Source organism: Monopterus albus, unplaced genomic scaffold (assembly GCF_001952655.1).
Source record: "Monopterus albus unplaced genomic scaffold, M_albus_1.0 scaffold4.1, whole genome shotgun sequence".
Classification (NCBI taxonomy): domain Eukaryota; kingdom Metazoa; phylum Chordata; class Actinopteri; order Synbranchiformes; family Synbranchidae; genus Monopterus; species Monopterus albus.
In genome coordinates, this window is record NW_018127884.1 from 3,239,487 (window position 1) to 3,252,380 (window position 12,894).

Genomic DNA, 12,894 nt, shown 5'->3' on the forward strand with positions numbered 1-12,894 from the left:
GAATGAGATGAAAGCCCAGTGCAATTAGGCTTCTTATCGTTTTAATTAAGAAAGCCATTCGGCCATATCTGCTGCCGACGCCATAACACGTAATGGCAGAGTCTCTGATGCCTGAAGTACTGTTTGTGTGCGTGCATGTTCTGTATGTATGTGTTGCATGTGTGTGTGTACATACAGTATATGTATGTGTATGTGCGTGCGCCCTAGTAACACGGTTTCCAGCAATCTCTCTCCCACCCTTCTTTTCTCTTTTATCAGTCTGTGTTCTCCAATCACTATTCCCACTTGTGTGTCTATCCAAACATCCTGTTCTATCCCTCGTTATTTCCTTCTTCTCAAAGAGACAAGGTCAGAGTCCTGTGCAAGTACTTCAAACTCGGTTCAAGAATGTTGTCTGAGTGCTTCTTTTAAACCTCTTTGTTAAACATTATGTTATTAATGTCATTTTCTTTGTCTGCTCTTAAATGCTTGCAGCCAAATTTTGTTGTAGTTTTTATGTTGCGGCTCATGCATACACACACAGGACACACAGCTTATCGCTGTGCGTGTAAACTGCTGTTCCCCATATCTATTTACATAGGATGAGAGAGTTACACAGCTGTAAGCAAATTATTCTGGCTTTTTTTTTTCTTTTACCCCTCGCCTAAAAGAGGAGGAGAAAAGGGGAAACTGTAACTACCCTGTTAGCGGTGTTAACACCCAACCGAGCTCTTCTACTCCCATTCTGTTCTCTCCCTCCATCCTCCCTCCCTGTTACCCTGGCCTATCAGTGCAGAGCACTGGTCTGTGAAGAAATTCCCAATATCTAAATTTACACACTGTATCAATCTTGTTTAATAGACTGGAAAGCTTATAGCTGCCGTGGCAAGCCAGCAGAGAGGGCAGTGGTGATAAATTGTCGGTGTGCAGGCGACAGCCGCCCGTGATGTATAATGAAATATTTATGATTTATCCCAGCTAATAAACTGAAATGAAGTGCGTGATGTATGAGAACAGATGGGCCCTCTATTGATGCTGAAGCAGAGAGGCAAGATGGGGAAGAGGAGACGGAAAGATAAGGTGGAGAGAAGGAAACAGGAGGTGTGATGAGTGCTGCTCCATAGATAGTGAGGAAAAAATGGGGGGCAAGGATGGGACTAAAAATAAAATGTAAAAAAAAGGCATAGTTTTGTGTTTGGCTGACACGAGAGTAGGAAAAGCTGAATAAGTATATTGCAATGCAAGATGGATAAGGGGACACAGCGTTAGAGTAGAGAACAAATGAGATTAAATGATGTAGTAGAATACAAAAAAAGATGGCAGTAGAAACAGAACACCATCAAAATACAGTTGTGTTTATTCTAGGTAAGGCAGGGCATTGATTTTATATATTAGATGCAGACCTTTTCTTGATGTAGTGTCTGCAAACATGCTCAGCTTAACCTTATGGGAAAGTTCCGTGCAGGGTTGTATCTAAGATTTTAGAAATGCTGAGGTAATGAGTCTCCCGGCGCAGCTCCGTCTCTCCTAAGAAAACAAAACGGGAGTTCAGCATTTTAGGTAATACACTTATAACTGTCTTTCTAAGAGTCTGATAACAAGATTACAACCACTCTCAAATTTGTTTCTTATGAAGCAACTGCCAGCAGCCAGTTAACTTAGCTTAGTATACAGTAGCTTCAAAAAGTGATCGGACCACTTTTTGTACATATTACTGTAGATTTTATTTTAAAATGGAAAAAATTGCCATTTTTCCCAATCCCTACTCATTATCCTATAGTGACAAACTGAATACATGTTCTGAGAACTTTTTGCTACTTTATTTAAAATCAAAAACAGTATCCAGAGGTTTAATTCTCTACTTTTGTAGAAGCCTCATTGGCAGCAGTTACAGCTTTTAGTCTTTATGGTAAGTCCCACTAGCTTTGCAGACTGTACCTGGATTGGGACAGTTTATCCCACTCTTCTTGGCAGATCCTGTCTTCAGGTCTCTCCACAGATGTTCAAGGACAGTCAGAGAGTTGTCCAAAAGCCACTCCAGCATTGTGTTGTCTGTATCTTTCGGGTCATTTTCTCAGGTTGCATGCACTCTGCAACAGATTTTTTTCAAGGACCTCTTTTTTCAGTTCTGACCAGCCTCCCTGTCCCTGCCATAGTCTCTCCCATGATGCTACCACCACCATGCTTCACTGTAGAGATGGTGATAGCCAGGTGATGGGCAGTGCTTGGAATTCTGTTCAAACAGTTCAGTTTTGTCTCATCAGATCAAAGGGTCTTTTCCTCATGCTCTCAGTCTCTGAGCCATATTGGTTTCCATCTTCCCAGAAAGGCCGGATTGATGGGGAGCTGCTGAGATGATTGTCCATTTAGCATGTTCTCCCATCTCTGCAGAGGACTTCTGGAACTCTGTTACAGTGACTGTTGTGTTCTTTGTCACGACCTTGACCACCTACAGAGAGAGATGTCTACAGGGAGTTCCTTGGACTTCATGGCTTGGTTTTTGTCCTGACATGCAGTATGAACTGTTGCAACTTATATACACAGGTCTGTTCCTTTATTACCTATGGCCTGTCATTTCAGTTTGCCACATAAATGTCTACACAGCTCAAGGAACACTAAAGCAAACAGGATGTACCTGACCACAGTTTGCACATTTTAGCTGTGGTGGCTGTGGCTCAGGAGGTAGAGCGGGTCATTGGCAGTTCAGTCACCGGCTTCTACATGTCAAAGTGTTCTTGAGCAAGACTGTGAACCCCTAGTTGTTCCTGGTGATGACACCTGTATATGAATGCATGAATGGGAAACTGTGTAAAAACACTACTGTATGTAAGACTGTTTACCAATTTGGAGTGCCAGCAAAGGGTCTGAATGCTTTTGTAAATGAGGAATTTCAGATTTTAGTTGTTAATACATTTCCAAAATAACTTGAAAGAATAATTTTGACTTTATCATTACAGTTTCTGACTGTAGACTGATGGGCAGAAATAATAATTTCATTTATTGTATCCCCCGTATGTCTGAAGAAGGTGTCTTTTGTATTACTGAGGGTAAAAACTGTCATTTAAGAATGTTAATAATTAGCCTGAGTGTGTTTAAGTGTCTAATGTGAACGCCTCCTCAGGCCATTTAATCCCCACAGTTCCAGAAACAGAGCAGATACATTTTCCTTGATGTCCTCAGTGGTCCACCAGCCGTAGCCTCTGTTTGTACCTTTACTGATCTGTCTTTCTGCTGTCTTTGTTCAGCCCTCCACCCACACTCTTCTATTCCCCCTTCGGTCCCAGCTGCAGACACACCGCCTGTAATAATCCAAAAGGACACCTTCCCATTCCTTCTTTTGGTCTCTCTCCTACTTCCTTCCTATGTCCATTTTTCTCTTCCTCTGTCTCTCTCCACTCATCCATACTGACCCATTTCCTCTACTCGTCATCCCCGGGCCCAGCTGAGACCCACATCCCACATGCTGTACTCATCCTCCCCCACAGCTTTCCCCTAGACTCTTGCGTCCGTGTGTGACAGTGTGCTTGGGTGCAGGGAGAAGATGTGGGGAGATCTTAAACACTCATCTATCCACTGCACTCTGACTTTCTGTCTCAAACATACTTACATACACATACAGTACACACACACGTCTTGTATTCAACCAAGTTTACGTGCCCTACTTTACTGGTATCATTACAGTAATATGAGTGTTACTTAAACTGTATATGTTGTCTTGTTGTGGCAAGCACAGCTCAGACTGTGTTTTTGTAACAGAAAGTAAATAAAGATATTTGGAGACAATGCTAATACGCTGTTGATTCTCAGTGTAATTTAAAAACAAATGGTGAAACTGCAAACTGTTTAGTTTTTTTCCAGATTAAAAGACATTACCATATTTTTCAGTAATCAGTCCATGCATTTTCTACCTGATATGTTTGTCTTTTAGGAGACACAGTGGTCTATAAAGATGGTGTTTATTGGATCATGGGCCGCAGCAGTGTTGACATCATCAAGACTGGTGGCTACAAGATCAGTGCACTCGAGGTGGAGCGTCACCTCCTGGCTCATCCAGACATCATAGGTTAGAGTGCTGTACAGGTTTAGTCTATAAGTAGCAGGACAGTAACGTACTTTTCACTGTTTAGGCTCTGTCCTGTAGCACACAGTTTGTGAAATGAAATGAGTATCATAATGTCAGGGAATTTAACAGTATTCTCATAGCATTTTTACATAGTATACAATCCCCCAGTGCAGTAGTTCAATTATTCTAAACATACAGACAAACGAGGAGTTTTTTATGACTAAACAATGGAATGGTCTTCACTGTCCCCTAAGGGCAACAGTTTGTACACACTAATTTGCATGTAAACATCCTCTAATTAAAGATAAAAGTCAGCTTGTTAAACTTGACAACATGTCCACTTTGTGTGATTTTTAACCTTGCAGATGTGGCTGTGATTGGGGCCCCAGATGCCACTTGGGGACAGAAAGCCACTGCAGTGGTGCAGCTAAAGAAGGGGCAGAGTATGACCTTGCCAGAGCTGAAAGCCTGGGCAAGGTACTGTGTCTTTTAACTTGATCATCTTTCCCTTGTACCAGAGCATATGAGCCAAGTGGAGCGGTGAGAATTCCCGCTCCTCGCTCATGGAGCTGTTCACCCGCTCCGCTCCCGTGCTTCAAGCCACACTGGGCTGCTACACTCGATATCGCTCAGTGCTCAACTCAGATCGCACCCGCTCACTCCAAAATAAGGGGAAAAAATCTGCATGTGTTTTACTTTTAGTTTAAACTGTAGCCTTACATCCCAAAGACCTAAAGAACAACAAATACTTAGTTTATTCATTTTAAATTACAGTTAGGCCTATATAACAAGGAATATAACACACAAGTCGTATGTAAAATTCAACAAATCAGTGGACCTAATTAAATAAAAATGTACAGTATACCTGTATGACCTTTCAGTTTCTTTTCTAAAGTACTTCAGGAACTCCATTGTTGAGCTTGCAATGGCCAGTTTTTGATTGCGAGTGTTGGATGACTGTGCAAGATGCGGATGCATTCTCAGTCGGGTGTGGGCATACTTCAGGCTTGTGGTGTCAGCGGTACCGGAGCAAAATTGGAGCCTTTGCTTTGTCCAAAATCCCCCTACTCGCCCTCCGCTCATATGCTCTGCTCTGTACAGTGTCTCTTGGTTAGCTCTCTAATAAAATTTGTGGATTATCATATACTTGCTTTCAAAATTATGTTAAAGTCATGTAGGGTTGTAAGATTCTTTGTCATAGTATGATAACCTGTTGTGCAGTGTTTTGCGGTCTACTAAGGCACTCAAGTCATGGATCTATTATTCTGAACTGGTCTTCCTGATTCATATTTTGTCTTGTCAACATGCCCAAACTAATGCAGCCGCTTCCATTATTTTAACACTGTGCTGTTTTTGGCCTGACCAACCTGTAAACTTGAAGTCACAAACCACTGGACCACCTGCCACCTTTAAAAATGCTCCATGGCAGCAGGTGGCCTCCCATACCACCAGTGGAGACTGACCTGAATAACATCCAACCAATCCATCATCCTGAATCCACAATACAAAAAGAGCACCCTATCCTATTATTGTAAACTAGTGCTGACCCGGTTGTGGTAAAATCTTATTGCTCTGATTCAGGAATACAGTTTCCACAGCTCTTTGTCAGTCCTGTGGTAAACAAATGAAACCTCCTGTTGCAGACTCTGCAGCTCTCCACACAGTTCAGCACACACATCTCAAGTGACTGGCCCTGAAATCATCAGAGCATCAGATCGATATGAAAAGATGTGAGAGAAAGAGAGGCCAGAGTTGGACTAATGAGGGGAGCTGACGGAAAGACAGGAGATGAAAAAGAGGAAGATTTGGAAGAAGCGAACAAATGGTTGTTATGGAGGGCTTTGTCTTTTGAGCTAACGGGTTTTTTTTCTCTCTCTTTCTAAATGTCAGTGGAGGTTATTTTGTCTATCGCAGACAGCTGCTGTTGACATGGCAGCCCTCCACTTTGGGATGACGTTAGGCATAAATACTCTTTCATTTTCTTTTCCTTTTGTTTTCCTCTTCCCCTTATAAAATGTGGTTATACTGATTTTTCCACCCTTTTCTTCTTTTTTCCTCCACACCTTCCTTTCTACCACTCTCCACAATAATTTATTCACATCTATGTGAGTTCTATGTTCCATATGGTGCGGGGGTGTTAGATCCTACCGTTGTGACCTGCTGGTCTAGCATGGTGGATTACTGCTGCTGCCCGTTACCTAGGTTAACACACACACACACACACACAAACACACACATTGTTTGCAGCCACAGGTGCTGCCAGTGGACAAGCAGTGCCAGCACACAGATCAGAGTGTATGGAAGAAAGAGAGGGAGATAAAATGAGACATAAACAAGTAGATGGATGCTCACTCTTCAGTGCCCTGGCTTCAGCTGTCAGTCCGAATCTCTGTCACAGCCCACACTGCCTTGAACGCCCAAGCTCACACACACACAGACACACTGCCTGAAGAATTTGGTGACACAAGCAAGCCCCCATTACAGAGATGTGTATGCATGCACAAATACTCACTCACACTTTACTCACTGAGTCAGAGAGATGGAGACATCTGCTGAAAGGAGTGTTTGATGGCAGCAGTATGAGTCATTATGCTCCCTCGCATCACAAGCATGCACACAGAAACACACTCTCACATACCAACAAACAAACAAACTAGGTTAGAAGATAATAAAGAAGCTCCAGGCTCTAAGACTTGACGTAACAACCATGCACTCAAAACGGAAAAAATAAAACACTTTTAATTATCCCAGCCTTCTGTTTTTGCTTTTATTATTATTATTTTTTTCATCTCAGTGATTATATTGTTTTGTACAAAGGGAATTGTCTGTATCTTGAAGGCGAATTATATATATTATGGAGGAGAGCTGCAGAGTGTATGAAGGGCATTTCTTTCCCTGTCTCAGCTACTTTGCCACAGGGGTATCCTGTGTTTTGTAATTGTTTTCTGTTTTTGTTTTTGTTGTTGCGTATGTGTGTGAACATGCATGCTCCCATCCGCTGTTGTATATTCATCACTGTTGTGTGTTATTATGCAGGCTCGTCTCAGACTAGTCTGTGCAGATCTCCTTTCTGTTGTAAACAGTTGCACTGTATTAACATCAGTGTTTATTGCAGGGAGCACATGGCACCCTACGCCATCCCCACAGGCCTGGTGCTGGTGGAGGAGATGCCAAGGAATCAGATGGGCAAAGTCAACAAGAAAGACCTCCTGCAACACTTTTTCCCACGACTGGACCACTTGAATATGTAAAACAACATACAGGTTCCTGGTAAAGGACTGCAGGTGTACATGGGAAAACATTTCGATTTCTTTTTATGAAGTTCACTGCACTGTGGCACAGTGGGTGTAGTTTGTGCATTCTTCTATAATTGCAAAATATAGTGCACTGTAATGATTAACAGTACATAGACTTTTCAATCTGCCCTAATGAGATGAGAAAAGCTGGTTTAGTCTGCGTTGATCAGAGAATACAGAACAATAGGCTTGTTGATAGAGAATCAGGAATTTTAGTTATGCCCCATCAAACAAAATACTAAAAATTCTGCTGGTATATAATAGGAGACTTGATGAATTTGAAATGTTATCAGTGAGAAACCGTATAAATTTGTACACGCTGATGCCCTTGAAATAATGTTTTGCTGAAAATTAAAATGTTTTATAAAATTTAAGTTAAAAGTGTTTTTTGGAGTTATTTTTGTTTGCTACTTTTTCATTATCCACAGTCTTGTTACACTTGTTTTCTCTGTGTGTGTGTGTGTGTGTGTGTGTGTGTGTGCATGTGTGTGTGTGTGTGTGTGTGTGTGCATGTGTGTCTGTGCAGCTGTGGTTACACAGGTGTGATAGCCTGAAGGCAGGTTCTCTAGCAAGGCACAACACCACAGCTGGATGCCCCGCACTCCATCTGACTAACCCTCTCGCTCTTCTCGCTCTTCAACCCTCTCATCCTTTTTCATCTCCATTTCTCCAGTACTTCATCTCTTCTGTCTTCATCACAAGTCAAAACAAATTGCAGTGGCACTGGGACCAACTTGACTGTGGACTCGTTTTGACTCAGCTCTGGCATGCTGCAAGAATAGGCAGAGAGTAACGAAGAGATGGTAAGAAAGACACAGAGAGGGGAAAAAATATAAAACAGGATTGTCAGAGATTGCAAGGTTGACTAGAGCTGGCTAGAGAAAGCCGATAGAAAAGGGGATGAAAGAAAATGCATAAAAGTCAGTGAGTTTTGAATTAGTGATACACAGAGAATTTGGAGAAGAGGAAACACTAAAATATGGTTGAAATAAACAGTCGTGAAGAACAGCCAGAGAAGTGAAATGGAAAGAAATACAAGTGCAACCTCCAGCCAATACAACCTCCTGTCCACATACACGCGCTCGTCCGCCCACAGTCACCAGAGACCTGATTAAGAGAGCAGAGCTATCGATCTGTGGGCTGGCAGGGTAGGATGGATGAGCGGGCAGGGCTGCAGGAGCACCAGAGGACAGCTTCAGTGCCCCCAAATCCCCCCTCCGCCCTGCCCAACCACCCACGCCAGAGCTGGAAGTCAGCCAGGGTCACGGACGGTGGCTGCCACACTGAGGCTTCAGCCAGCAGCAGAGGGTCAAAATAAAAGTGTAGACCTGGTTTGCAGTACTAGATGCACTATACTGTAGGTGTGTGTGCTCATCTGGGGCACACAAGGGGGGAGGGAAGCAGATGAATATTCCCTGGACTCAAGCTTGATGGAGTACTTGTGTCCTTGAACTACCTTCACCTCCCCTCTTTCTCTTAAATACACACACACACATTCAGACATTCCCTGCCTGTGTTTGCTGGAGCGTGGTGGAAGAGGTTGTCTGCAGATGGCTGCTTATTGGGCCCCAAGGTCCTGGAGGGTGGATTACGGGGGGACACCGGTGAGGTTGTTTATGTGTTTGAGACACACAGAGTGGCAAAGGTTTGAAAAGCAGGTGATGTCACAAAGAGGTGAAGGCAGAGTTTATGATCTTGTTTTTGTATTGGTGTGTTCTTGCTCTGTCACTGCACTTTTTATGTATGCCTCCCTGCAAGATGATATTTATTCTCCTAGACTAATTTAGCTTCCTGTTCAGACAATGAACACATTATGACAGTTGTAACAAGAACCAGGTGGCATCACAAGCTAACAAAGAATTGAAACAGTATTACATTTCAAAAGGAGTGTTTTTATTACATCAGGCACACTGATTGAATGCCAGTTCATTCAATCACTGATTGATTTTCTCTACCCGCTTTTCAGAATCTTATCTCAGCATACACCTGGTTGAAGGCAGAGAGAAATGCTTGACTGTTTGCAACTGTCACAAGGCAGACAGAGACCTATGGGGAGCCAATTACTTCGTAACACTCAGAACAGAACAAAAGCAAATGTCTGAACCAAAAAAAGTTTGATGTGATTGTTTTAAGGTTAGCTATGTAGAAATGTTCTAAGAAAACGCTACAAATGCTTGAGAATAAGAACTATTAAAAAGTAACTTAACACTAGCTTTGCTCCGGTTTTAACCTCTCACCTTGCCAGGTGATGTCAGACTTGATATTTTCAACACAGAGTGAAGCACTACTTTGTGTGTGTTATTAAGGCATTAAAAACAGGATGGAATTAAAAAGAAATGAAGAATTAAGCCAAATGTAATGCTAAAGAAATATTTTGAGGCTTTGGAAATAGGAATATTCACATCCGTGGCAAGAATTAGTGAGAGGATTGATGCCGCCTTGGTGTGTGCATTAATATGAAGATAAAACCAGTAGCCAGTTAGCATAGCATAAAGACTGGATACAGAGGTAAAACTGACACATTTGTAGAGGCCAAACTAATGTGATATAATGTGTTAGATGGTGAGGTTTACATACACATGTATCATGTTGGACGAAGCCAGGCCAACTGTTTCTGCTAACATTTTTCTGCTAAACTAAACTAACCATCTCTGAGAGTAGTATCGGTCCTCTCATTTAACTCTCAGCAAAAAGGAAAACTTATTTCCCAAATTGGTGAGCTATTCCTTTAAACAAAGGTAACAAAAACAACAGGAAAAGCAAGGCTCATGAGAAGTTCCTTTCTTTTTAACATCAGTTGCATGAGATAAGTAGTAAACTGTTCTAAGGTTTGATGCCAAAGACAGCAAATGCAATCTATCACTTCATTTTGAGATTTGGAAAAATCCACTAGATACACAGCAATTAAGAAATGCTCCCAGGGGCTTCATCATGTTTGGCTTTATACAGTATGTACAGTAATAATTAACATTTAAAATTTGAACTTCACAATTCAGCCAATGCAGACATCACCACTGTCGTAATGTGTTTCCTGCACTTGAAAGTTTTGCATGTGTACTTCTGCATACAGTATGCTACTGTACTTTGAAACTTATGTATAAAGCCAGGAACAATTTATTACCTGGTGGAATTCAAAAACTATTTAATGAAAGGGAAGGGGGATACAATTTAAGGGGTCAGTTAAATTTAAAAATTCATGCTATACGTACAACCAAAAAAAGATTTTGTATTTCCATAAGTGGGGTAAAACTATGGAATAACTTAAGTGTAGACATAAAAAACAGTACTAGAATTGACAAGTTTAAACATAAATATAAAGGTATGTGTCAATCAAGATATATGCAAGAACAGGCTCAATGATTAAGTGTGGTGTAGAAGAGAATTATTTATGAAGAGATACTGTTTGCAAACCAATGATGTAAGATGATGTCATGGGGTAGGACTGGATAAGTCTGACTTCTTCCTACTCCATTCAAGCATGTACTAGGTATAAGCAAATTGATATTGGATTAGCATTTGTTGGATATGTGTAAAATTATGTGTGTTGACATATCAACTGTCTTTACATGCTTGAAAGAATAAATAAATCAAAATCAAATCAAACTTATCCTCTGTCACTCTGTCTCCACAGAAGTGTCAGTCAGCCTGTCGTCCTGCTGCGAACATGAAAGTCATCCATCATGAATGATTCTGAAGGAGAAAGAAGTTCCTCCCTCTTTTCTCTGAACACTGACTGAATAGCAAACAGGTGAGACTGATGTAATAAGCCACAGAAACACAAAAGCCTTTGAGTTTAAGGCAGTGAACTTACACACTGCAGGCAAAAACAGAAAATCAGGCTACAATTATACAGTCATACATCCATGTGCACACTTTTGACAATCACCTTCGGGCCAGCAGCTACTTGATCAACATGACAGACTTTGTGCATTTAAGTGGGTAGATTGATTGAGGGATGACAGGCACAGCTCTTTGGCCCCAGGGACACCCTGAGTATACAGTACACACACATCAGTGAACCCAGAACTCCTCCAGGTCTGTTGTCGATCCTTGTAGTGTCAAGTTATTGTTTACATGGAGCTCATGTTTATTCTAAAGCTACTTACACCTCACTGGCTCAGCCTCAGGCTTCTTTCCTGTAAAACTCCTGCTGACTCGTTCCCAGTTTTCTATGTTGACCTTTTTATGTCTTTCTCTCTGTCACTCTTTCACTTCTTTTTCTCTTTGTCTCTCATTACTATCCGTTAATTCTCTACATCTCATCTTCTGTGATGTTGCGTACCATCGCCTCCTCTGCGTCCAGTGCTGAAAGTTACTGCACTTAAGTACAAGATTAAGGTACTTGTACTGTGGTTTATGTCACCATTTTGTCACATTTCTACACCAAACTGTACATATTAGAGGGAGATATGATACTTTTTACTCCACTACATTAATCTGGCAGCTATTACTTTTCGGACTAAGAGTTTACATAGAAAACATATAAACGGTTTATGATTAAATTATGTAACGGTATATGAAGTTGTAAAGTAGCTCCAGCTTGACCATCTACAGCATTAAACTACCACTGACATATTAATACCCTGGTAACAGTGATCCAAAGGTGTATTCATATGACACTAATCGAGACCATTCTGTGTGCTTTAAGTAAATTCTGTTGTTAAAATGTATGTACTTTTACTTAAGTAAAACTTTGAATCAAGAACAATTTCTTAGCGTGCTATAAATGTTTTTAATGCTTTTTACACTGTCTGTCTTTGCAGCTGAACACAGCTGAAAAACTTAAAAAAAAAAAAACAATCAATAGTGAATTATCATGTTTTAGGTCTCATAACTCGGCCCACTCAACAATGGAGAGAGACAAGGTCATGAGAGAATAAATAGCAGGCAGACTAGCTAATGATCTATCATTCTGGACAAGCGGCTGCGCCCAAGAGCCGGCTGGCTGACAAGATCATTAATAAAAACTGCTGGGAGAGTGATCGATTGGCTTGATGGATGATCAGAGCCACAAATACTATAAAACACCTGCATGTCAAGCCTTGTCTCTTTGAAGAGAGGGAGAGAGCCTTAAAACAAATCTAGGCCTCACCATGGAGTCGTCAGAGGGGATCAAATCCTGATGCTCAGCCTCTGTACTGTGCTGGAAAATGAATCCAGCACCACAGCTACGTGTGTGATTTCATGCATATATCTGCACGTAGCTGTGGTGTAAATCGGTCTGTGTTTGATGCAGTCAGTGTGTTGTAGTCCATAGAAGCTCAGTGTGAGAGCATCACTGTAATTTGAGGGAGATCAAGGAGTCAGCAGGTGTCATGCTGTACAGGCTGCTGCAGCAGTCCACCGCAGTGTAATGGGAGGTATTTATTATTGACGTGCTCCCCTCGCACCATTACTGAGCTCTGTGGTGGTAATCTGTGTCTCCACTATCCACTCCCTCCTTTTTCTCACTGCCTACTATCTGTAGTATCTGCCAGTGTGTTACAGTGTCTCTGTCATCTACACGCACACCTTACTCAGCAGTTCATCTCGATTTCTAATCTTTTCAGTGAGAGA

General features: G+C 41.6%; 2 protein-coding genes across 2 annotated transcripts in view; both read left to right on the forward strand.

The window, feature by feature from the left end:
- acsf3 (acyl-CoA synthetase family member 3) overlaps positions 1-7,680 on the forward strand; it is a 28,273-nt gene extending 20,593 nt beyond the window's left edge. Inside the window, exons 8-10 of the mRNA XM_020609434.1 lie at positions 3,908-4,042; positions 4,408-4,519; positions 7,158-7,680. Of these exons, the coding sequence (XP_020465090.1) occupies positions 3,908-4,042; positions 4,408-4,519; positions 7,158-7,293 (383 nt within the window). The 3' untranslated portion in view covers positions 7,294-7,680. The remainder of the gene's footprint in view (positions 1-3,907; positions 4,043-4,407; positions 4,520-7,157) is intronic.
- A 129-nt stretch (positions 7,681-7,809) lies between these two features.
- cdh15 (cadherin 15, type 1, M-cadherin (myotubule)) overlaps positions 7,810-12,894 on the forward strand; it is a 33,321-nt gene continuing 28,236 nt past the window's right edge. The window contains exons 1-2 of the mRNA XM_020610015.1: positions 7,810-8,141; positions 10,970-11,086. The gene's annotated coding sequence lies outside the window, so the exon portion shown is untranslated. The remainder of the gene's footprint in view (positions 8,142-10,969; positions 11,087-12,894) is intronic.